This window comes from Gigantopelta aegis, chromosome 3 (assembly GCF_016097555.1).
Source record: "Gigantopelta aegis isolate Gae_Host chromosome 3, Gae_host_genome, whole genome shotgun sequence".
In the NCBI taxonomy this organism is placed as follows: Eukaryota; Metazoa; Mollusca; class Gastropoda; order Neomphalida; family Peltospiridae; genus Gigantopelta; species Gigantopelta aegis.
Genome location: NC_054701.1, coordinates 16,021,773 through 16,048,962, shown reverse-complemented (window position 1 = coordinate 16,048,962; position 27,190 = coordinate 16,021,773). Strand labels below are relative to the sequence as shown.

General features: G+C 39.2%; 1 protein-coding gene across 1 annotated transcript in view; it reads left to right on the top strand.

Annotated features, from left to right (window-relative positions):
• The window catches only part of LOC121369494 (major facilitator superfamily domain-containing protein 4A-like), an 81,082-nt gene that overhangs the window by 29,821 nt on the left and 24,071 nt on the right, over window positions 1-27,190 (top strand). The window contains exons 2-6 of the mRNA XM_041494602.1: window positions 9,699-9,894; window positions 15,050-15,283; window positions 22,034-22,130; window positions 23,364-23,485; window positions 24,730-24,825. Coding sequence (XP_041350536.1) covers window positions 9,699-9,894; window positions 15,050-15,283; window positions 22,034-22,130; window positions 23,364-23,485; window positions 24,730-24,825 — 745 coding nt within the window. The remainder of the gene's footprint in view (window positions 1-9,698; window positions 9,895-15,049; window positions 15,284-22,033; window positions 22,131-23,363; window positions 23,486-24,729; window positions 24,826-27,190) is intronic.

Here is a 27,190-nt window from a genome sequence, read left to right as displayed (position 1 = left end):
GAGGAAGTTTAGATTAGGTCTTGACTGCTCACATTAGTCACCGTCGGGTGCTTCGGCTATACAAAAACTAAAAATCCCCTTGCTTCTACCACAGGATGACTGCCACTCCCATCGCTTCCACTTGCTTTTACCACAGGATGACTGCCACACCCATCGCTTCCACTTGCTTTTACCACAGGATGACTGCCACTCCCATCGCTTCGGCTATATGAAGCCTACCAATCCCCTGGCTTCTACCACAGGATGACTGCCACTCCCATCGCTTCGGCTATACGAAGACTACCAATCCCCTGGCTTCTACCACAGGATGACTGCCACTCCCATCGCTTCCACTTGCTTCTACGACAGGATGACTGCCACTCCCATCGCTTCCACTTGCTTCTACCACAGGATGACTGCCACTCCCATCGCTTCGGCTATACGAAGACTACCAATCCCCTGGCTTCTACCACAGGACGACTGCCACTCCCATCGCTTCCACTTGCTTCTACCACAGGATGACTGCCACTCCCATCGCTTCGGCTATACGAAGACTAGCAATCCCCTGGCTTCTACCACAGGATGACTGCCACTCCCATCGCTTCGGCTATATGAAGACTACCAATCCCCTGGCTTCTACCACAGGATGACTGCCACTCCATCGCTTCGGCTATACGAAGACTAGCAATCCCCCGGGTATCTACCACAGGATGACTGCCACTCCCATCGCTTCGGCTATACGAAGACTAGCAATCCCCTGGCTTCTGCTACAGGATGACTGCCACTCCCATCGCTTCGGCTATACGAAGACTAGCAATCCCCTGGCTTCTACCACAGGATGACTGCCACTCCCATCGCTTCGGCTATACGAAGACTAGCAATCCCCTGGCTTCTGCTACAGGATGACTGCCACTCCCATCGCTTCGGCTATACGAAGACTAGCAATCCCCTGGCTTCTACCACAGGATGACTGCCACTCCCATCGCTTCGGCTATACGAAGACTAGCAATCCCCCGGGTATCTACCACAGGATGACTGCCACTCCCATCGCTTCAGCTATACGAAGACTAGCAATCCCCTGGCTTCTGCTACAGGAGGACTGCCATTCCAATAGTGTTGACAATACAAAGACTGTCAATCCTCTTGCTTCTACTGCAGGACTGCCACTCCCCTGGGCCCCACCTCGACTATACGAAGAATGACAATCCCTTTACTTGTGCTGCAGGAGGACTGCCATTACTATCGCTTGGGCTATACGAAGACTCAGTTATAAGAGGATTGCCACTCCCCTCGCTTCGGTTACAGAAAGACTGCCAATCCCCTTGCTTCTGCTACAGGACTGCCACACCACTTGAGTAGGCTATACGAAGACTGCCAAGCCATCACTTCGGTATAGAGAACTGTCACTCCTCTGTATTCAGGTGTACAAGGACTGTCACTCCACTTGCTTCTGCAACAGAAGGACTACCACTCTCCCTCGTTCCGGGTATACGAGGACTGCCATTGAACTTGTTTCACTACAGCATGACTGCCAATATAGGATATAGGAGCACTACCTCCCCTTAGCATACAAGTCCGCCTTTAAGAGGACCTTCACTTAGGAATGATAATGGATAGACAGAGACTGAATGAATAAATGAATGAATGAATGTTTAACGACACCCCAGCACGAAAAATACATCGGCTATTGGGTGTCAAACTATGGTAATGAAAACAAATAAAGTAACGATCAACATCAACACAAAAACTCAAGATTCAAATAAAAAAAAACAGTGTAAAGAACTGTGCAAAAATACAAATATCACAGATAGATACTGACTTTTATTCAAAATTTTAATTTGTGCTGTATTGGCCATTCTCAAAGAGGATGTTACACCCCTGCACCACGGTGAGGTTACAGCACGCGCAGCGGAATATAGACAGAGACAGACACAAAGACAGAGACAGACAGACATAGAGACAGAGTGACAGAGAGAATGAGATCAGTTCTAAAACAACCGTAAATTACACGATAAAAAATAATGCTCATTTGTCAAGAGCTTCAGCAAACGAAACGTATTTCACGTGGGACATAAATATGACGGTAACTGGTACAGAGTTTGTTATTCTGTTTAATAACCTCGGCTATGTCTTTCTTTCTAAAAGCCTTCTATTTTCAATATCCATACATATACATGTACATGTATATAGAAACGATATAAGGTAGATAATGGCATGGGTAAATCAATATGCTGATAGAATATTAGGTTTTTTTAAATATTTTTTATATTACCGTATAACATATGACATGAAAATGATTTCTCCGTATTCTAACAACAGCTTGGATTTGCAGGGCGGTCCTAACTGCAGACTCCGTGAGAGGCCATGGGTCTGTTTGGTTTTAAAATGCCCTTTTTGTCTGCCTGATGAAGACACTGTATTTGTATCCTCCGATTCCGTTTTATTGCCCCACCCCGTTATTTTACGCCAGATACTGTCCTGGTTTGTTTGACTGTATTGTTACAAACGTACATTGAATCACTGTATCATCTGTGTGTATGCGCGGCCGTAACGAGTGCGCACAACTAATACCTAATACCAAACATGAGCGGTGTGGATACTCAAACTCGTTACATTGCTTAGCACAATATTAATCCACTAGTTGGGTAATCTCTGACACTGTGCCTTTAAGGCCCCTGTGTGTGCTGTAACCTCACCGTGGTGCAGGGGTGTAACATTCTCTTTGAGAATGGCCAATACAACACAAAATTGAAGTTTTGAGTAAAATTCAGTATCCGTAAAATTCTGTGATATTTGTGTATTTGCACAGTTCTTTACACTGTTTTTGTTTGTCTTGAATTTTTGTATTGATGTTGATCATCGCTTTGTTTGTTTGCATTAACATAGTTTGACACCCAATAGCCGATGTATTTTTCGTGCTGGGGTGTCGTTAAACATTCATTCATTCATTCATTCATTCATTCATTCATTCTGTGCCTTTAAGGTGACCAAGTAAGTGGCTAGATAACTAACCTCTCTTCCTCCCAGTTACCAACAGCAAGCTTGTTGACTCTTCAGTACCAAATTTACCTCTCTGAACACATCTGAACACAGTAATTGACGTACGTATTAGACCAATAGTTTGTAAAAGCAGGAAATGAAAATGCTTTCGGTCATGCTCACATGTAAGACTTGTGTGACCTGTCGTTTGATGCTTATGTGGAGAACAACCAGAGAAGAATAAGCGTAGGAGACACATCACCACCACCACCACCCTAGTGCTGGAGCAAACCTTCGCATTCGGGCAAAACCGATGGAAACATTTGGGAAAAATTAATTTGCACGAAAATATTTCACGAAGTACATGCATTGTCATCACTTACAGATTCAATCATTCGTGTGAAAATATGGTATCCTATAGAATGGCTGCGACAATGCACCTATTGAACGACTGTATAAGTAACGATTCAACAATGATAGAAGTATCACAGGAAATGAAAAACACGAATATGTATGAGTTATATAATGAATAAAGTGTATATAATAATAATAACAGCTGATACATAATTATTATTTCAAGTGGTAGTTAGAATGTATTTATAAAATCGCACAATTTTTATATAATGTCTTCTGAAATGTTCCACTCTTGACAAACACGTCACATTTGAGTACTGACATCTACACAACAGTAAAAGACTAGAATTCCTCAGAATTAAATATCTCGCTGACCTTAAATGTATTCCACCGGCCTCGGTGGCGTAGTGGTTAGGCCATCGGTCTACAGGCTGGTAGGTACTGGGTTCGGATCCCAGTCGAGGCATGGGATTTTTAATCCAGATACCGACTCCAAACCCTGAGTGAGTGCTCCGCAAGGCTCAGTGGGTAGGTGTAAACCACTTGCACCGACCAGTGATCCATAACTGGTTCAACAGAGGCCATGGTCTGTGCTATCCTGCCTGTGGGAAGCGCAAATAAAAGATCTCTTGCTGCTAATTGGAAGAGTAGCCCATGTAGTAGCGACAGCGGGTTTCCTCTCAAAATCTGTGTGGTCCTTAACCATATGTCTGACGCCATATAACCGTAAATAAAATGTGTTGAGTGCGTCGTTAAATAAAACATTTCTTTCTTTCTTTCTTAAATGTATTCCATGTCGCTCATAGTAACATTTAGAGATGTTCAAAGCATGTTCAATGCATGCTAAAGGCAAACTAATTAACTTTTAAATTTTAATTTACTAAATTTTAATAAATTTCAAATTGCTTTAAAGGCCTTCAAATGAACAGATACAACTATACATCAGGGCTTTTATTGATCTAAGACTTATAGCCAGTATAAAAATTAATTAAATGAGAAACATTTATATAACTGGGAAAATTTAACAATGAGCTAAATGCTAATTAATAGTATTTTAATTAAAAAGTATATCTTTGAAATATATATTTTTAAATGCATTGTGATAAACATACATAAGCTCAGCTATAAAGCAAGTTTCACTGATGTAGGACTTTTAGTGTTTGAGAAATGGAGCTAAACGTACATTTAACGTTCAAGCCATGTAAACGTCGACACCGTCGCCGACGTCGCCGGAAACGTAACTCTTACATCTTGCTTTTTATCTACGTCATTACAAGTCAAAAATGATTTTTCTCATGGTACATTTACTCTAAAACATTATATTCTATCATTTGTTGTGATTTATTAATCATTGGATGTGAAACATTCGATAATTGCGACATATTGTTTTAGAGAGGAAACCCGCTACATTTTTTCATTAGTAGCAAGGGATCTTTTATATACACCATCCTACAGACAGGATAACACATACCACGGCTTTTTATACACCAGTCGTGGTGCACTGGCTGGAACGAGAAATAGCCCAATAGGTCCACCGACTGGGATCGATCCAAAACCGATCGCGCATCAAGCGATCGCTTTATCACTGGGCTACATCCCGCCTGGCATCATTTGTAATACAGCTTTCCATAAAACCACTTCGAAATATTTTATAAAAACAAACTTTAAAAAATTCTGTGATGCACATGAAATATATACCCTATATAAAATTCGCAATGGATTTCGCAGAGCAGACCAATAACTTCCGAGACGATAAACTTGAAATAAAAAATGGTTTGAAAAGAGTTCACCGTGACCAAAAATTTCAGCCTCGATTCTCTGGGGCCAATTTCACACATCATAAGCTTACGTCTCAGGGGCGTAGGCTAGGGGGTTCGGGGGGTTCGGGGGGTTCGGACGACCCCCCCCCCCCCCCCCCCCCCCCGAAGCAAATGGTCCGCTTTCAGAACTAAAACATACAGGTTTATACATATGGAGTTTCTGGTGGTGCAAAAACTAAATAGAAAAAGGCCCACTTGGTTCATATTCGACCCCCCCCCCCCCCCCCCCAGGTCCAGATCACGCTACGCCCCTGCGTCTACGACTAGCGGTTATACTAAACATACGGTTAAATGTGTTTGGCATGTATTTGATGCTGAAAATTACATCGACACGGAAGATGCAGCATTTTAAGGACTAAAGACAATGAAATATGTGTACTTCAAACTATATTTGTTGTACAATAATAGTAATAAGAATTGTGGTTTAGTCGTAGATTTACGTTTACGTGCAAAACTAAGCTCACGATGTTTTTATGATACTGGGCCAAGCTGACTAGTAGACGGTTTGGAGAGTTCTATACACGCCAGGACATAACTGGATCAGAGGAACGCGTTCTGTTAATACCTCCTACTCGGCGATCGTACATTGTGGCTGCAAAAGACGGAATCAATAGTAATGAGATGGGTTTTTTGATAGGCACGTGTTGTCTATAATCCCAAGTGGTGCTGGTGGGTGTCACTTACTGCCGCCGAGTGCAGGGCCGTACCTGACCGAAAATAACTAGGGGTGGGGCAGAAAAATAAATACAGTGATGCAGTCATTGGCGTAGACAGGATCTTATATTGGGGTACCCACATTGGGGGGGGGGGGGGGGGGTAGGGGACCTACATTGTCTATCAGTAATGTTATGGGTCGACAGGCAATTATAAAACGTGTTGTGAGACATTTTATTGGGGGTGGGGGATGGCAACCAATAGCCCTCCCCTGGCTACGGTAGTGGATATAGGTTATTATTTTGGCTGAACAAAAAGGAACTTTTAAACTAAAAAAGAAACGCGTTAAATTAAATGGGCATCTTTAAACTGAAATCGAAAAGATATATTTGGACAACGAAATGTGATGGAATCATTTCAATTCCATCCAGTAATTATATTACAATTTTTACGTGATACTGACTTATATTGTAAGTTTTAATTTGATCTATCTTTGATATTTACACTGTGTTTTAATTTAACTGTTGAATTCTTATATTGATGTTGATCATCACTTTAGTTTTGCTTTACCATAGTTTGACACCCAACAGCCGATGCATTTTTCATGCTGGGGTGTCGTTAAACATTCATTCATTCACTTTAAACTGAAAGGACAGTTATTCGCATTTCTAGTGGGGAGACTGCCCTCCCACTTTATCCCCACTAGTTACGGTCATGAAATATCACCTGTTACTTTGTATGTACTAGTATTGTTTATTTTTCTAATTTTAGTTTTGGTGCAATTTTTTTTATAATATTTGATATAATATCTGAATGTAAACAGACTGAACAGTCCAGAAATCACAGGTTGAATCCGGATGGGTGGGTGGGTGGTGGTGGTGGTGGTGGTGGTGATGTATGTGATATAATAGATGTGTACAAAGTGAAAACGTTGGTTGTTTAATTATCTGACGCTTTGTTTTCATCTTCTATGCACACACACACACACACACACACACACACACACACACACACACACACACAAACAAACACACAGCCACATGTATATTTACACGAGATAATATTTTACATTGTATGTCATTACCGTTGAAATATTCCATTACTAGCTAAGCTTATGCCCCAATTAATCATAAATTGTTTAGAATCATAAACTGATTTCGACATTGAATGTTTAACATCTAATTTTTCTTTCACAAAGTTTGGTTTGGTCTAACTAGAAGAAGGGCTGTTTTGTTTAACATCACTAGACCACATTGAGTTAGTAGTCTTCGAAAGGAAACCTGCTATATGTTTCCATTAGTAGCAAGGGATAGGATAGAACACACCACGGCCTTTGATATACCAATTGTGGTGCACTGGCTGGAACGAGGAATACCCCAATGGCATCAATGACGGGGATCGATCCGAGACAGACCGCGCATCAGTCGAGCGCATTACCACTGGACTACATTCCACCCATTGGCCTAACTAGAAATACAATCTAGCATGATGCACAGCTAATTTAAAAGTAAAACATTAAGATCATGGCTTAGAACCATAAATAACTGATTTAGAAATTGAATATGGTGTTAACTTAGTTTTCGTCTAATCTTTCTTTCACAAAGTTTGGTTTGGCCTAACTAGAAAGACGATCCAGCATGATAAACAATTGATTTAGAATTTCGGTCAGTTTGCCAATAAACTCCAGTCTCCGCGGACCTCCGTCTGCTTTTAATCGACGCTGGATATTGTCAAGTGGCAGGAGAGGAAGCGAGACAAACATATTCAATTTAATCAATGAGTTCCCAAAGGGGGAAGGAACTCGGAGCAGTATTCAAAATCGAAGCCTGTTCCTTGTCACGTGATTGATGCTAGGCGAAGTGAACTAACGCGAATAAATAATGGATGTCTCCTCCATTTAACCTTTTTAGTCAACATCTGAACAATCGTCATGAGCACCATTAACCGAGAAGTATGGATAACGATAACGACGTTAAAGCTGCTATTTCAAATATAATTTTTATTATGATTTTAAGCATTTAAGAGATGATATAGGTTCATTTTCTAAGCAGCAAACGCCATATATATATTGACTATACTCGCTAACCCAGGGCATAATAATAATAATAATATTATAATTTTAGAACCCCAAAACGATTTTCTTTTCTACAGTTTTATATTAGAAACTATTAAGAAATTTTATCCTCTCATCCTTTATGAGGTTAGGCTTGACACTCAATAGCCGATGTATTTTTCGTGCTGGGGTGTCGTTAAACATCATTCATTCATTCATTCATTCATTCATTCATTCATTCCTTTATGAGGTATCACGTGATTATGTTTATCAAGGGGAGCTAACTCTATTGTTATGTCGCTGGGAATAGACAATAGTTGCAGAATCATATTTTGTGATTAAAACCATCCTTAGAAAACGCATTTTGTTAATTTGTGTAGTTTGTAGAGAGATGACAGACCCTAGTTTTTAAACACTACAGCGTATTTTTCACTGAAGTATTAGAGCCTTTTTTGACAATTCAGCTCAGGTATTAATTACATTTTATTGTTTAGATTATCAATTTTCGACAATCCGTAGTGTTTGTGATTTGTAAAAGCGCACGTACGTTTTAGAAGTAACGGTTATGGAGACAGGTTCTAATCTGTTTTAAGGATATTTCCACAATTCAACGTCATAGACTTTTTGTTTCACTCTATAGTAACCTATCTATACAAATGTGTTACAGTTTTGTAGATTAATCAGACTTAGTGTCCATTTTCAGAGGATGAAACTAGGGTCTGCGACTTTAACGTATGAAACAAACACGACAAATATGAGTAGTTTATGATAAAAAGTTTAACAAGATTTAAAGAGTTACTTTATTCAGCTATCTTTGTTTGTTCATGTAAAATAATAGTTTATTTACCGAATGGATAAGAGATAAAAAATTCATCATATGCAATCACGTGGGATACAAAAAGTACACCCTCATTGATGCAAGCCTCGTCGAATTTTCTATCACCTCCTATGTAGCCTACTTTTTCTATCCCACATGGCCGCACATGGTGAATTGTTACAGTAACTGATGTCATAAGTCGAGAAGGCAGCTTTAACGGTTAAATAGCATGAACCATGAGTTAACATTCCTTGATCCCTTTCAAAGAAAAACATTGTGAAGTAAATCATGTAGCTGTTGTGGCAGATCGTGAAGACAAGACAATAACTCGCAATAATGGTTTTCTGACGTCATAAGAATTGTTTAACGACTCCCTAGAAGGTCGTTTAATCAGCAGCTATACGGTGTCAAGTTCAGTCTGGCAGAAGAAAAAAAGAAGAAAAAAAGAAAAAGAAGAAAAAAGAAAAAGGATATATAGCGCAGTGGTAGAGCGTCCGCCTGAGGTGCAATGAGTCGTAGCATCGACTGGTTGCTCCTAGTTGGTGACCTGGTCGCTACAGCAATACCATCCAATGAAAGAAAGCACGATCGAAATTGACTGCACTGTGACATATAGTATAACATAACACGAAACTGTAGTTACTACAAGCGTAGTGGCTGTATATAGTTTTTTAGTTGGAAAAGACATTAACATTTATTTTAAACTGGTTTATGATGATGTATAAAACACATAATACTATGTTCATTATTCCCTCACAACGAGTTATCTAGGGAATACACCGTCTTGTCCTTACGTACGTAACACGATGACGTCACTGTTTTTGCGAATACGTCTAATCCGATTTTCATGAAATTTCAGATATAGGAATAGAATCATGGCATCTGGAATCAGTTAGCGTTTCGCCTCTCTAGTTCAAAGGTCAAGGTCATTTGTACTAAAAATAGAAATAAGACGTCAACGCTCTAGTGACTATTTCTCATCCGATTTTCATAAAACTTCATATACAGGAATAGGATCATGTTTTCATGTTTATTTTTGCAGAGTACCCACGAACATCCTGCTTCTAATAGGCTCGGTGGGCGTGTCTTTCTCCATGGTGCTAATCCCGTCATGCACCACGTTGGGCGGGCTCATCGTCGTCCTCATGATCATGGGCTGGTGTATGGGCTGTATCGATTGTATAGCCAACTTGAAGATGATCATCTTGTTTAAGAAGAACGTCGCTCCATTCCTACAGGTCTGTATTAAAAACCACGTGACTGCTCGTAGTAATCACGTGATTGATCGTAGTAATCACGTGACTGCTCAGTAATCACGTGATTGCTCGTATTAATGACGTGACTGCTCGTAATAATCACGTGAATAATGATTGTAATGATCATGGGCTGGTGTATGGGCTGTATCGACTGTATAGCCAACTTGAAGATGATCATCTTGCTTAAAAAGGATGTCGATCTATTCCCCTGCAGATGTGTATTAACAATCACGTGACTGCTTGTAATAATCATGTGACTAATTACCCCGTAATGATCATGGGTTGATGTGAAACCATTTGACAAAATACGGTCAAATAGTTTCCACACAACGTGCACGAGAGTAATTTTCCTGAATTTTATAATTTTAATTAAAAACTTTAAAAATAATGTTTGTTTTTTTTAATGTCAAATTTAACTTTAATACAAAATACACGTTTTTATGGGACCAGCCTGCAAAAACGACAAACACTATTATAAGTTTGTGTCTGTTTCCAAAATGCTTGGGTTTAAACAGTTTTTTGTTTAAAGACACCACTAGAGCACATTGATTTATTAATCATCGACTATTGGAACATTTGAAAATTTGACATACAGTCTTAGAGAGGAAACCCACTACATTTTTCCATCAGTAGCAAGGGATGTTTTGTATGCACCATCCCACAGACAGGATAGCACATACCAAGGCCTTTGATATGCTAGTGATGCCCTGGTTGGAACGAGAAATATGTATAATACAGAACCTGCACCTGGTAGCACAAAAGTATACTTTACCTCTGGTATATGCTTAATAATGACATATGGCCAACTAATATATTAATCAGTAAAACTCTGATATATTGAATTAGTTATTATATATATATATCTGTGTGTATGTGTGTGTGTGTGTGTGTGTGTGTGTGTGTGTGTGTGTGTGTGTGTATGTAAGTACGTATATATATATATATGAGTATGTATTATGTATTCAGTAAGGTAAATCACTCTCCACCATTATCCTGTACAGTATTTATTTATTTATTTTATGTTTATGTTTGTTTAATGCTGATAAGTTGTAAAAACTTAAAGTAATAAAGAATTTGAATTTGAATCCACCAAGCTCTCTTAAGCAACATCGCTTCATTTCTTCAAGGCTTCATTGCGCTGCTAGAGGGGCGGGATTTAGCTCAGTCGGTTGAGTGCTCGCTTGAGGCGCATGCGTCGCAGGATCAAAACACCTCGGTGGATCCATTCAGCTGATTTGTTTTTCCCCGTTCCAACCAGTGCACCACAACTGGACAAAGAAAGAAAGAAATGTTTTATTTAACGACGCACTCAACACATTTTATTTACGGTTATATGGCGTCAGACATATGGTTAAGGACCACATAGATTTTTGAGAGGAAACCCGCTGTCGCCACTGCATGGGCTACTCTTTCCGATTAGCAGCAAGGGATCTTTTATTTGCGCTTCTCACAGGCAGGATAGCACAAACCATGACCTTTATTCAACCAGTTATGGATCACTGGTCGGTGCAAGTGGTGTACACCTACCCACTGAGCCTTGCGGAGCACTCGCTCAGGGTTTGGAGTTGGTATCTGGATTAAAAATCCCATGCCTCGACTGGGATCCGAAACCGAGTACCTACCAGCCTGTAGATCGATGGCCTAACCACGACGCCACCGAGGCCGGTCACAACTGGACAAAGGCCGTGGTATGTGCTTTCCTGTCTGTGGGGAAATGCTTATAAAAATCCCTTGCTGCATTAGGAAAAATGTAACGGATTTCCTCTGATGACTATGAGTCATAATTACCAAATGTTGGACATCCAAAGCCGATGATTAATTAATCAATATGCTCTAGTGGTGTCGTTAAACAAAACAAACTGTTTTGCACTGCTATATCACAAAATTGAGTGAAGTGGGCCTGTAGGAGGGCCAACATTACTGGTAAGGCCTTTTTTGACGCGCCCACTTCTGAAGGGTGCGAGATAATGCGAGCGCCAAAGGCGGTAAACAACTCAAGCTAGGTTCAATGGAATAGATGGGGTTTTTTTTTGTGCTATATTAATGGGCTGAACGTTTTTTCAATATTTTCGACAATTATTTAAAGAATAATTTTTGTGTCTACATTTTCTGTGTAACATTAACAGAAGAATTATGTACAATATTATATTTAGAGCAAGATTAACAACATGTATGTTTTACAAAAATTAAATCATTAAAAAAAAATCCTCCAAAAAACAACAATCGAAAACACCCCAAAAACCTACATCCAAAAAAAAGAAGAAAAGAAACCCCCCAAAAAGAGAGTAGAAATAAAGAAGAAAATAGGAAAAAAAATCAGGCCACTTATTGATTACACCGAAACCTCACCGGTCTTACCGCTTTCTGCGACCTCGTAATCACCATTATGACCAGCATGATAATAAAATTTGTCAAAATTAATAATTTAAGCAAGAAGTTTTAACTAGTATGTAATCTAACAATACCCAAGCGACAATGGCTGGAAATATTCTTTGATAATAACCATGCGAACTGAGGGCAGTGTGTTTAACAAAACGAAAGAAGCACATTCACTTTAGCATTTAGTATGTGAAGTGAAACACAACGTCATTAGCTCAGTGAGCTCAGTTCAATAAAAGCATGAAACTTGGCATGATGTAAGAACATACCAAAATAGTTATTTTTAGATATAGGGACATTGCAGATTTGTTCTGTGGTTGCCATGGTGGCCATTTTGAAAATCTGTGTGGACCTAAGTCCGGTCTTGCATCACAACTACAACAGGCTATGAGAAACGATATCATTTGGGATGTTTACATCCTAACCAGTCTTAAGTCAAGCACTTGAAGAATGAGAGGAAAAGGCATGTGTAGCCATTGAGTAAAACTCATGGAGCTTGACGAAAACGAGACTGAACTGTTTTCCTTATTTGCCAACAAATCAGTTCTGTTGGAAACAACGGAGTGTTAAGTAATCGGCACACAGGGCTAGATCTGGCACTCGCCAAATTCGCATATTATAGAATTTTAAAAATAATTGGAAAATTGTATTTTAATATGGCGAATAATTCTTATGTAATAATTGATATTATTTTGGAAAATATATCAGTTTCTACTCTTTTTGAAGTTTTATAGATAATTTGGGGAAACTTCCTGCACACCCAGAGCTGGCCTTGGCACACATCTTCGAAATGTCCTATGCAAACAGCCAAGAGATGTCACCAGTATAGCCCCATGCATCCAAGAGGAAGCAGACACACGGATATTGCTTCATGTAGCTGATGCTGTTAATGAAGAAAACACTATTGTCTTGGTTCTAGCCATTGCAACTGTTGAAAGGCTCAATGTCCCTGAACTCTGGGTGATTTTGGTATTGGAAAGAAGTTTCGACACTTGGCTGCCGATGAGATATGTCATGCCTTGGGTCCAGAAAGATGCCTTTCATTGTCCATGTTTTACACGGTGTCTTCGTTCGGTGATAGGGACGGGAAAACAAGTTGGGTCATTTGAAAAGTAGCAAATGAAGAAGTTTGGAGCACATTGATTTATTAATCATCCTCTATTGGATGACAAACATTTGGTAATTATGACTCGTATTCATCAGAGGAAACCTACTACATTTTGCCTAATACAGTAAGGGATCTTTTATATACACTTTTCCACAGACAAGAAAGCACATACCATTTTCTGTGTCCAGTTGTGGTGCACTGGTTGGAACGAGAGTAGCAAGTGAAGTCACACCAGTATACTGTTCCTTAACAACAACACCAAGCACAACAGAGGACTGGTTTGAAACTTCAGAACGCTTTGTTTTAATGTGTGACTACACCAGCAGCCTACACCATGTTAATGAGTACTCGATCAAATACCTCCTAAAAAGGAAGCCCTTCTATAGCATGTAAAAAGGACAATGTACCAGCCATCACACCATTGGGGTCAGATGCTAGTTTGTGCACTAGAACTCCCACCACCAAATGAATAGGGATGGTATCAAGGTAACAGGCAGCTAGGAACACATTTGTACAATCTTGCCTAGGGCTACCAATGCATGCAGAGAACTCATTAGATGTGGTTGTGGAAAAGGGTGTGGTGGGCACTGTAAGCGTTTAAGTGCACTACTCTCTCCCAGTTTGATGGACACATGAATAACCACGAATGACTGCACAAGTATGTATGGGGAGAACACAAATAATGCTGTTTAGCTTATATTCTGGAACTGCCCCTGAAATTTGTATAAAATATCACCTCTACATAATTTACAATGGGCATATCTATAAATCAATGTAATTAGTTATTCTTAAAAGAACACAAATTGTGGTAAATGTGACAACCGCATTGGATCTTGTGGTAGCCATGGCGGTCATTTTGAAAAAAATGGCCGCCATGGCTCCCAGAGGACAAATCTGCAATGTTCTTATATCTAATGTTTGTCACTAATGTATGTCCTAGCACCATGCAAAGTTGCATGCTTTTATCATCAAAGGCACAATTTTGTCACATATCCGCTGGACTATGTCGACATTTCCAGACAAAACATCCACACATTATTACACAGAGACGTGTTATATTAAATTTGTCTACCAGATACCGAGAAGATGTAAAACTTGTTTTACATTATGTGTATGTGTACTGACTGATCTTTTGTCGGAAACAAATGACAAATTTGGAGCAGTGATCCTGAACAACAACAACAAAAAATAATAATGAAAACAAATCAAAACATAATAAAGAAAAAGAGAAAAAATAAAATAAAGACACCAAAACCCCAACCAATCCCCCCCCCCCCCCCCCCCCAAATATACATTGTTTGATTGGGTTTTCCCATTTCAACCAATACCCCACGAATGGTAGATGTGCTGTCCAGTATAAATTTTGACTGTTATTTGTTTTGTTTTAATTGATTATCGTGCTTACACCCGACTAAAGTTCAACCGCGACAGGAAGTTAATGGTTAGTTGGTAATCATTAGCGATTTAATGGTCTTACACTTCCATATAAAAACTCTGTACCCTTAAGATCTACGTCTTAATCACTACGTCACTGAAGGCGGTGGCGGATGATTCAGCTACGCATGCCACACACACGCTATACAATTTCATGGTTATTGCTACTAAATGTGGAATTACAGTCTCATGACTGATGTCGTCTCTTCATTGCAGGCGATGCACTGTTGCTATGGTTTCGGAGCCTTCGTAAGCCCCATGATCGCCTCTGCGTTCCTGCTCAACATGGACTGCACGCCTTTCGTGGACGGCTACACCGTGGCGCCAGAGCCGATAGTGAGCCATGACAAGAACGTTACGTTCCAGGTGCCGCCCCAACCTCACATCGTGTTCCGGTACAGGAACATGAGTCATATACCCACAGCCTTCTACATCCTCGGTGGACTACAGGTAAAATAGTCATTATTCAAATACAGTCATATACCCACAGCTATCTACATCCTCGGTGGACTACAGGTAAAAATAGTCACTGTTTAAAGACAATCATATACCCACAGCCTTCTACATCCTCGATGGACTACAGGTAAAAATAGTCACTGTTCAAATACAGTCATATACCCACAGCCTTCTACATCCTCAGTGGACTACAGGTAAAAATAGTCACTGTTCAAATACAGTCATGTACCCACAACCTTCTACATCCTCGGTGAACTACTGGTAAAGATAGTCACTGTTCAAATACAGTCATATACCCACAACCTTCTACATCCTCGGTGGACTACAAGTAAAAATGGTCACTGTTTAAAGACAGTAATATACCCACAGCAATCTACATCCTCGGTGAACTACAGGTAAAAATAGTCACTGTTCAAATACAGTCATATACCCACAACCTTCTACATCCTCGGTGGACTACAGGTAAAAATAGTCACTGTTCAAATACAGTCATATACCCACAGCCCCCTACATCCTCGGTGGACTACAGGTAAAAATAATCACTGTTCAAGTACAGCCATATATCTACAGCCTTCTACATCCTCAGTGGACTACAGGTAAAAATAATCACTGTTCAAATACAGTCATGTACCCACAACCTTCTACATCATCGGTGGACTACAGGTAAAAATAATCACTGTTCAAATACAGTCATATACTCACAACCTTCTACATCCTCGGTGGACTACAAGTAAAAATGGTCACTGTTTAAAGACAGTAATATACCCACAGCAATCTACATCCTCGGTGAACTACAGGTAAAAATAGTCACTGTTCAAATACAGTCATATACCCACAACCTTCTACATCCTCGGTGGACTACAGGTAAAAATAGTCACTGTTCAAATACAGTCATATACCCACAGCCCCCTACATCCTCGGTGGACTACAGGTAAAAATAATCACTGTTCAAATACAGTCATATACTCACAGCTTTCTACATCCTCGGTGGACTACAGGTAAAAATAGTCACTGTTCAAATACAGTCATATACCCACAGCTTTCAGTAAACATAGTCACTGTTCAAATTTCTACATCCTCGGTGGACTACAGGTAAAAATAATCACTGTTCAAATACAGTCATATACTCACAGCTTTCTACATCCTCGGTGGACTACAGGTAAAAATAGTCACTGTTCAAATACAGTCATATACCCACAGCTTTCTACATCCTCGGTGGACTACAAGTAAACATAGTCACTGTTCAAATACAGTCATATACCTACAGCCTTCTACATCCTCGATGGACTACAGGTAAAAATAGTCACTGTTCAAATACAGTCATATACCCACAGCCTTCTACATCCTCGGTGGACTACAGGTGAAAATAGTCACTGTTCAAATACAGTCATATACCGACAGCCTTCTACATCCTCGATGGACTACAGGTGAAAATAGTCACTGTTCAAATACAGTCATATACCTACAGCCTTCTACATCCTCGGTGGACTACAGGTGAAAATAGTCACTGTTCAAATACAGTCATATGCCCACAGCCTTCTACATCCTCGGTGGACTACAGGTAAATATGGTCCGATATTACAATACGACCTCACATCATGGTCAGATACAGGAACACCAGTCATATACCCACAGCCTTCTACAACTTCGATGGACTACAGGTAAATATAGCCATATTATCACGTGACCTCCTTGTCATACATGATATTTTATACTACAACCTCACATATGCCATGTCCACATACAAAAACATGAGCCATATATCCACAGCCTTCTACATCATCGGTACATTACAAGTTACTTGTAAACTAGCTATATTACCACGTGACCTCTTTGTCACGCGATCACGTGATTGTTTTAGAATACAATCTTACGTATTGATTAGCTACAATTAAAAGACGAGTCATATACCCACAGTATTCTATATCCTCGGTGGATTACAAGCAAACCTCATATATATTGTTCAGACACAAAACAGTCATATACCCACAGCCTTCTACATTCTTGGTGGATTACATGTAGAGTAGCTAATAAGCTGGGTGGCCTGATTACCACGGGATCTCATTGTTACATTATTACGACATCATCTATTAGTATACAGCTGATAGCCACATCGTTATCTTCATGTACATCTCTGATAGTCACGTGATCAAGTTATCTCTTAGTGGTAACAGGATCTCTAGGGACACCACTATGATTGATAGGCGATGGCTTGGTGCACAACTCTGATGGTTACGCGATTGCTTGGTGCAGAACTCTGATAGCTGTACGTTAAACAATTGAGGAAATGTGAAATACTCAAACAACCTCCTTACCTAGTACTTCCGATAGGTACCCATGTACTATGTGTCTCGAAATCAATACATGATCACCTGGTACATAATAGTTTCTCTGTGATTGAGTACTATTACGATACCTCACGGGGTGTGGTACTGTTTGTTATCACACATCTCTCCAGCAACATGAGATAATGCTTACGCTGTCACTTAACACAATTACCATACATGCTTCTAGCTTTCGCTCTCGTGTGTTATACAAATCAATACAAACCGCTCTAACATTTAGATCTCATTCAGGCGAATGGCTTGTCTAAATATTTCCTTCATCAGTGTAAAATTACTTCCGCTACATGACGTTCGCATAGGAATAATGACGCGTTGGAAATGTCGGAGTGATCAGACCGAGTATCCCCATTTAAAATAGTTCCTCAAATAATTTGTATAAAAATTATTTCCATTTCGTTTTCAGAATCGTTTTTTTTTTTTTATATATCTACTACTTTTAGAGCAAAAGTATAAATTAAAATACGTGGACTGTTGTTCGTTTATACCAATCGTGGGACACTAGTTGGGAAGAAAGAAATAGTTCCACCGAGAGAGTTTCTATCATACGATTGAAGCACCTCAGGCGATCGCTTTACAGACTGGACTAAATTCTGCCCCACATTCTTTATAAAACCGAAATGTAGTTTTTTAAACACAAACCTAGAATACTCCATCAAACCTTTAGTTATGCATGTACCAATACGTTAGCTTAAAGGATAGCGTGCGGTTCTGTTGGCTGCTTTTTGGAACAGAATAGTCTGGCGAAATCATAGATCCATCCCACATCTGGGGTGCTTGGACAGTTCTCTGACGGAAGAATGCAACACATTATCAACACCTTCATCCACACCTTGGCGGTTATCTTCAGTAATAGAAGTCCATCGACATATCTTAAACGTACCAACCTTTAGCAGTATACCGAGTCTATATGCCACAAATTACCACAACCACATCTACACCTACGGATGGATATCTTTAGCTGTATACCGGGTTATAAACTGTATAAGTATGTCCAAGGTACCACAGCCATACCTACACCCACATCGGATATCGTTAGCTGTATACTAGGATTATACACTGTATAAGCATGTCCAAGGTACCACAACCATAGCTACACCCACAGCGGATATCGTTAGCTGTATACTGGGGTTATACACTGTATAAGTATGTCCAAGGTACCACAACCTTACCTACGCCCACAGCCGGATATCTTTAGCTGTATACCGGGGTTATAAACTGTATAAACATGTCTAAGGTACCACAGCCATACCTACACCTACGGATGGATATCTTTAGCTGTATATCTGGGTTATAAACTGTATAAGTATGTCCAAGGTACCACAACCATACCTACACCCACAGGCGGATATCGTTAGCTGTATACTGGGGTTATAAACTGTATAAGTATGTCCAAGGTACCACAACCATACCTACACCCACAGGCGGATATCGTTAGCTGTATACTGAGGTTATAAACTGTATAAGTATGTCCAAGGTACCACAACCATACCTACACCCACAGGCAGGTATATTTAGCAACAGATCGAGGCTATTAGCTGTTTAAGCAAGCAAACTTACAAAAACCACGTCATCTACACCATCATGTGGATATTTGTTTAGCAGTATAGCGAGGCTATATGCCAAATATTACAACAAACATACCTACTCCAACAGATGAATGTATATCTTTAGCTGTATACCGGGATTATAAACTGTATAAGCATGTCCAAAGTACCACAACCACACCTACACCCACAGGCGGATATCTTTAGCTGTTACTGGGGTTATAACCTGTATAAGCTGGCCGAATTACCACACCCACAGGCGGATATCGTTAGCTGTATACCGGAGTTATAACCTGTATAAGCTGCCCGAATTACCACACCTACACACACAGGCGGATATCGTTAGCTGTATACCGGAGTTATAAGCTGTATAAGCTGGCCGAATTACCACACCTACACCCACAGGCGGATATCGTTAGCTGTATACCGGAGTTATAACCTGTATAAGCTGCCCGAATTACCACACCTACACCCACAGGCGGATATCGTTAGCTGTATACCGGAGTTATAACCTGTATAAGCTGGCCGAATTACCACACCTACACCCACAGGCGGATATCGTTAGCTGTATACCGGAGTTATAACCTGTATAAGCTGGCCGAATTACCACACCTACACCCACAGGCGGATATCGTTAGCTGTATACCGGAGTTATAAGCTGTATAAGCTGGCCGAATTACCACACCTATACACACAGGCGGATATCTTTAGCTGTATACCGGAGTTATAAGCTGTATAAGCTGGCCGAATTACCACACCTACACACACAGGCGGATATCGTTAGCTGTATACCGGAGTTATAAGCTGTATAAGCTGGCCGAATTACCACACCTACACCCACAGGCGGATATCGTTAGCTGTATACCGGAGTTATAACCTGTATAAGCTGGCCGAATTACCACACCTACACCCACAGGCGGATATCGTTAGCTGTATACCGGAGTTATAAGCTGTATAAGCTGGCCGAATTACCACACCTATACACACAGGAATTACCACAAATCAACGGCGGATATCTTTAGCTGTATACCGGAGTTATAAGCTGTATAAGCTGGCCGAATTACCACACCTACACACACAGGCGGATATCGTTAGCTGTATACCGGAGTTATAAGCTGTATAAGCTGGCCGAATTACCACACCTACACACACAGGCGGATATCGTTAGCTGTATACCGGAGTTATAAGCTGTATAAGCTGCCCAAATTACCACACCTATACACACAGGCGGATATCTTTAGCTGTATACCGGAGTTATAAGCTGTATAAGCTGCCCAAATTACCACACCTACACACACAGGCGGATATCTTTAGCTGTATACCGGGGTTATAGGCTGTATAAGCATGGCTAAATTACCATACCCACACCCACAGGCGGATATCTTTAGCAATACATGGAGGCTATAAGCTGTTTAAGCAAGCCAAACTCTACCCACACCCACCCACATCCTCGCTGTCATCTTTAGCAAGGCTACAGACGAACACAAGCACATACAGAGTACTTGCTACACACGACTGGAATTCCACCGTTCTGATTACATTTTTAGCAGCATATCGATGCCATAAGCTATTTAAGCATGAAATATCCACACCCACCCACATCTTCATGCATATCTTTAGCAGTATGTTATCAAGGCTATAGACGAAAATAAGCTCAGATAGACTTCTCCATACACACAACTGGATTTATATCATTCTGATTAAAGTTTGAGCAGTATATGGAGGCTATAAGCTATTTAAACATGAATTACACCCACCCACCCACACCCTCGTGTCGATCTATAGCAGTATGTTATCAAGGCTACAGACGGAAATAAGCTCACATACAGAATTCTTTCTACACGACTGGAGTTCCATCATTGTGATTACGTGAGATACGATCGCCCGTAACATAATCCAGCCGCTCTGGTCGTGTCGCGTATTGATTGGTTCGGTACCGGCGGGTAACCGACTCTCTACCAGATCGCATCTCCGTACGCGTTAAGATTAATTATACAACACGACCTTCAAACACCGGGGAAAGATCTCATCTATCTCTATCTGTCTAATATCTGTGTGGTGTCTGTCTGCCAGTCCGTATGGATATATCCACCCACCCCTCCATCCATCAATTCATTCATCCATCCATATATTTATCCATCCAAACAATATATGTCATGAAATAGCAAAACCATATATGGTTATTATCATGCTATGTGGATACTTCAACACTTGATTGATCCATCCATCCATCCATCCATCCATTAATCCATCCATCCATCCAAGAAAACCCCACTCATCCATGCATACATACACCCATCTCTATTATCTATTATCTGTCCGTCCGCCCGTCCATCCATCCATTCATCCATCAATCCACTCATCTATCTATCCATCCATCTGTATTGTAATAAGCAGAGTTAATAATAAATAAGTATACTTCCCTTATTGATTTTGGACTATGAAGGTTAATGAAAAAATAACAGCATGAATTCATTAGCGAAACATTCTCATAAACGTACAAACAGTTTGTCAGGAATGACAGCAATTTATTTTTATTTATTTGTTAAAATCTTTCTTGACATTTTCATTTCGACTTATTTCCGTGCTTGTATCCAATTAAGGTTCAAGCACACTGTCCTGGGCAGACACATCAGCTATTTGGGCTGTTTGTCCAGGATAGTGGGTTAGTTGTTAGTGAGAGAAAAGAATGCGTAGTGATCTTACACCTACCCATTGAGTCGTTAAAACTCGCTCTGGGTAAGAGCCGGTACCGAGCTGCGAACCATGTACCCACCAGCTTGTCCGATAGCTTAACCACGACACCACCGAGGCCGACACTGATGGTTGTAAATAGATCGTATTTTCTTTGTTAGTTCATCATCGCTGCCTTGGTTGCGCTGGTTGTGATCCGAGACCGTCTGAGAGGAGAGGTGGACCAGCCCAGCGAGACGTATCACACAGCAACGAAAAGTACGTACCCAGTACCTAAATAACGTATCCGGTACGTAAAGTACGTATCCAGTACGTACTGTACTTATCCAATACGTAAATCACGTATTCGGTGCGTAAAGTACGTATCCAGTACATAAAGTACGTATCCAGTATGTAAATCACGTATCCGGTACGTAAATCACGTATCCAGTACGTAAAGTACTTATCCAGTACGTAAAGTACGTATCTACACCCACACACAAGTAGCGACAGCAGGAATGTCGTTAAAGTTAAAGGCTAGTTTTAGCCCATGACAATTGTCACTTAACTTTAATTAATCTACAAACCTGTATCACATCTGGATAAAGTTAAAATACGGTGAAACTGAGGTCGATGATGTTTAAACGGGGAAATACCTTATAAAAATAGACTAGAGCTTGTCTCGATAACCGTTACTTCTCAGGGGTACTGCTGGGTTTTTAGAAAAATGAAAAATGTATTTCGGGGTATTACAAAAAACAGTATGATCGGAAAAACATATGATGTACAAAAGTGAATATTGTAAGCATCTAAGCAATAAAATGTAAGTAACTTCTAATTTCAACTCACAAAACGGCTCTAATAATGAAAAATGTGTCGTAGTGTCTAAAACCTAGGGTCTGTCACTTTAATAGGCGGAGTTTTTATTTTACCGCCTTCTTAATAAATTGTCGCCGGGTATTGCATTGTAAAGCATAACTATTTCCTGACCAAATGTTGATATTTTACTATTTTACTCATGTTGACAACACTGTTATATACACATGCCTTTGTAATCTTGTTTCTGACTGGTTAATATTAGCTTATTATCACTGTATAATGTTATATTTAAGATAATCCATTGAAATCGCGTTATTCTGTGACCTCGGTATCGACATGAGTATGTTACATGACATGACAACAGCCACCTGTAGTTCATTTTCACCTGTTATTACCATTATTACTGACCTCGCTAGTCAGATATAGCCTTGACTACTATAATTGTTTTGTTGTTCAGCTTAAATGTGTTTTCTTAATTAATTCCAAACAACATCCAATATACGATTATTAATTAATCAATGTGCTATAGTTGTGTTGTTAAACAAAACAAATGTTTACTTTAACTCACTGAGTGTAAAACATGTATTTTCCCAAAGCTATATCAGGTGTTAAGATGTATTTTTACACAGGTATATTGGGAGACTGAGTGTTAAAATGCATTTGCACACAGGTATATCAAACATTTGCACACAGGTATATCGGAAGACGGCTGGCTGCAGTGGGTGAAAGACCAGTGCTGTGTGTTCGGTCCCAGAGAGGTGATAGTGATCGTCGCGCTAGCAGCCATGTCCATCTTCTTCTACGATGGTCTCCAGGTCAGTACCGCATGGCTCCTGGTTTTACTTGCTTTGTAGTATCTACAGATATATTATTATGGTTTTCTCTAGTCTCTTCAACTAGATAATTATGGTTTTGTTTGGCCGTGAAGTCTTCGACTAAATTATTCCGATTTTGTTTAGCCTTGTAGTCTCTACAACTAGATTGTTATGATTTTGTTTGGCCTTGTAGTCTGTACAACAATATTATTGTGGTTTTATTTTGCCTTGTATTTTCTACAACTAGATTGTGATAGTTTTGTTTGGCCTTATAGTGTCTACAACTTGATTATTATGGTTTTGTTTGGCCTTATGGTCTTTACAACTGTATTATGATGGGTTTGTTCTTTTTGGCCTTGTATAATTTCTATATTTAGATTATTGTGGTTTTACTATTATGGTTTTGCTTGATTTTATTATCTTTACAACTAGATTCTATTATTATATATTACAAGTCAGTCCCTAAGCCCCATGTCCCCACCAAATGTATGTCAAATATTAAAAGACTGATCTTGAATTAAATTCTTTTCTAGGTTTGATATGACAGTAATTACATGCGCAAGAATACTTCATTTCATACTGGTAGTACGTGTTAATAGAACACATAGGTTAATGGAAGGAAGTACTAATCACTTGTTTATTGAGTGTTAATCAAATGGATATTACCCAGTTCAAAAGTGGATCCGAATAAAATATTTGTTTTACCATCCTCAGTGACGTTGTGGATAAAGCATCTGCCCCAAGACTGGTAGGTACTGGGTTCGTATTCCAGTACCGGTTCTCTCTCACTAACCATTAACCTGCCAGCATGAACAGCACGAACATCAAATTAACTTTTGTAAAAATAAACCCATAGATTTTAAACATGAGTATCTATATGAGCTCTGAACATATTTAATTATACATGCTCCAAATACCCATCATCTATAAACTTTTGTTTTGGTTTTTACACTTTTGATATGTGGTGAATTCTATGCAATATTATCTAATGTAAAGAGCCGCATCACATAAGCCTAATGAATAATTATAAATTAATAATTAGATCTATTGTTTGCATATACTTTGGAATTTAGCATTTTTACTTTTTCGTATTTTTCAGCCCAAAATGCATGTTTTCGACCCCAGTTTTCTTAGCCCGCACTAATTTGCCACAATCTCAACATTGGTTTTCTGAATCCTAACCCCAAACTAGAGAACGTTTTGGCTCTCTGCTGCTCCACTAACATGGTATTTTTCATTTTCAGTCTTCCTACGCCAATTATATTTACACGTACGCCCATCAGTCGGATGTAGCCAACATTGAGAAGTATGAAGGTGCTATACTGGATGCCTGCTTTTGGGTAAAAACTTGTCATTCAGTAGTAGTAGTAGTGGTAGTAGTAGTAGTAGTAGTAGTAGTAGTAGTAGTAGTAGTAGTAGTAGTAGTTGTAGTAGTAGTAGTAGTAGTAGTAGTAGTAGTAGTAGTAGTAGTTGTAATAACAACAACAAAAATAACGACAACAACAAAAACAATAACAACAACAAAAAACCCCAACAACAATGACAAAAAAACAATAAAAACAACAACAATAACAACAACAAAAATAACAATAACAAAAATAACAATAACAACAACACAGATGATGCACTTTTTCTTGATAATTATTTTGTATATATGATTGTTTGAAGCCATCTTTCTAAACTTATTTTACATTTTCAGTGCAATCAAAGTATGTGATATTTTTCAGATCACATACTTTAAGAATTTGATAACTTTGCAAATTAGATGTAAATTAGTCGAGGTCTCGGCACTAGGTTTATTAACATTTAAGCAAACGTACTTGGGTGACACTCCATGACTGACGTATGCATTCAGTCATCAAATAAAAACATTTCAATGGCAAATTGACACTGAAAGCTGTCCAGCATTCAGAAGAAAAAAAAAGAGGTTAGGCATAACTTTATTTTGATGTAAGGACATCCAAAATGACGTCATTCAAAAATACACCGCACCACATATTCTTACGTCATTTGAATATCTAGTAATGGCGGACTGGAATTAAAGTTGCGTGTACAGTTTACAAAAACACGTTTTATTAAGCTTGAGCTTATATGATAAAGAGATTATTACCCTCGTGTATTTCGGTATTGTCAATATCGTCGATACTGACGATACCGAAAAACACTCTGATAATAACCTACCTCTCTCTCTCTCTCTCTCTCTCTCTCTCTCTCTCTCTCTCTCTCTCTCTCTCTCTCTCTCTCTCTCTCTCTCTCTCTCTCTCTCTCTCTCTCTCTCTCTCTCTCTCTCTCTATATATATATATATATATATATATATATATATATATATATATATATAGGGAATAACTGGTTACTGTCTTAAGATATCGGTTTTATCCTGCGAAGGTTAGAATGGCGAATGCTGCGAGGCTACATTACAGATTGTAGTAATGCATACAATATAAATATTATATTCAGTAAAAACAGAATATAATTAAATAAAAATGACTTTCGCACACTTTTGATGCTTTGCATGTGCTTTTCTCATGACAAATAAAAAATAAAAATGTAAAACCCAAATGATAACTCTAGATATAATACATGTTTGTAAACACCAATCACTGAAGATTATTAATAAAATATCAACAGGTATATTGGTAGCTGTCAGTGGATTTAATAATGCATATATAAAAACCAACTAGGCTGACGGGTTTGAAAATATTGCATTCAGTGACTTGACATCCAAGCATATTCCATACCTTGGGTGTTTTCCCCACCATGATGTGTACCACATTAATTTACTACTATTTGTGGATGCAGTGGTGTACATTTCAGATGCCACATGTAATATGCTTTTTTTTCTAGTGGAGTTCTTATCATATGCCCATTAAAGTCTTTCAAAACACAGGGTCACTGCAATAAATGAGATTTAAAGTAATTATTTATTGGAAATGAGAGACTCTGACTGCATGCACACACTACATATACAACTAAGTATACACAACCAACCCATAGTATGTATCTTCAAGAGTAGTATTTCTATTTATTATTTGTTTTAAATATGATACATTGCATTTGTATACAACTTTGCATAACACTGATGCTTCCTGAGGTGTACATTAAATCAGGTTGCACTGTAGGAACAACACTTTCAATTATGTTGTCACATCATATCAGAACACAGAAGATCCTGATAGTCATGAAAACACCCAATTGGACACTTTTTGAAAAATGTTTTATTTTGGTATAGGTTGCATAGTACCAAAGAAGAGAGTTCCGTGTCAGAGTTCGACGTGCACCGTCAACTATTTACGGAGTAAAAGCAGCTGTGGGTGTGATTGGTAGTAATATGTGACATTGATTATTTGTGCAAATACTATTATTCATTGACAATAAATAAATACACTTTTATTTGTCATACAGTTGTTATGCAGTATATACCAGAGGTTGAAACTAATGCGGGGTACCCCCAAAAATGGAAGTGCAATTTTCAGCAAAAATGACGGTTGCTATTAAAAACATTAATTAAATCTCTTAAATGATACGTGACCCCCCATTTTCTTGCAGGTAGATTAGATGTGAGGTGCCACACTTTCTATTGCTGTACTTACTGGGTGTGTTGAAACGCTGCTTATATCAGTTTTATTAGTAAACGTTAACATTATCGGCAATAGGAATTGATTTGGTCTATTAGAACCGCTGCGATATCGGTTTTATCCTGCGA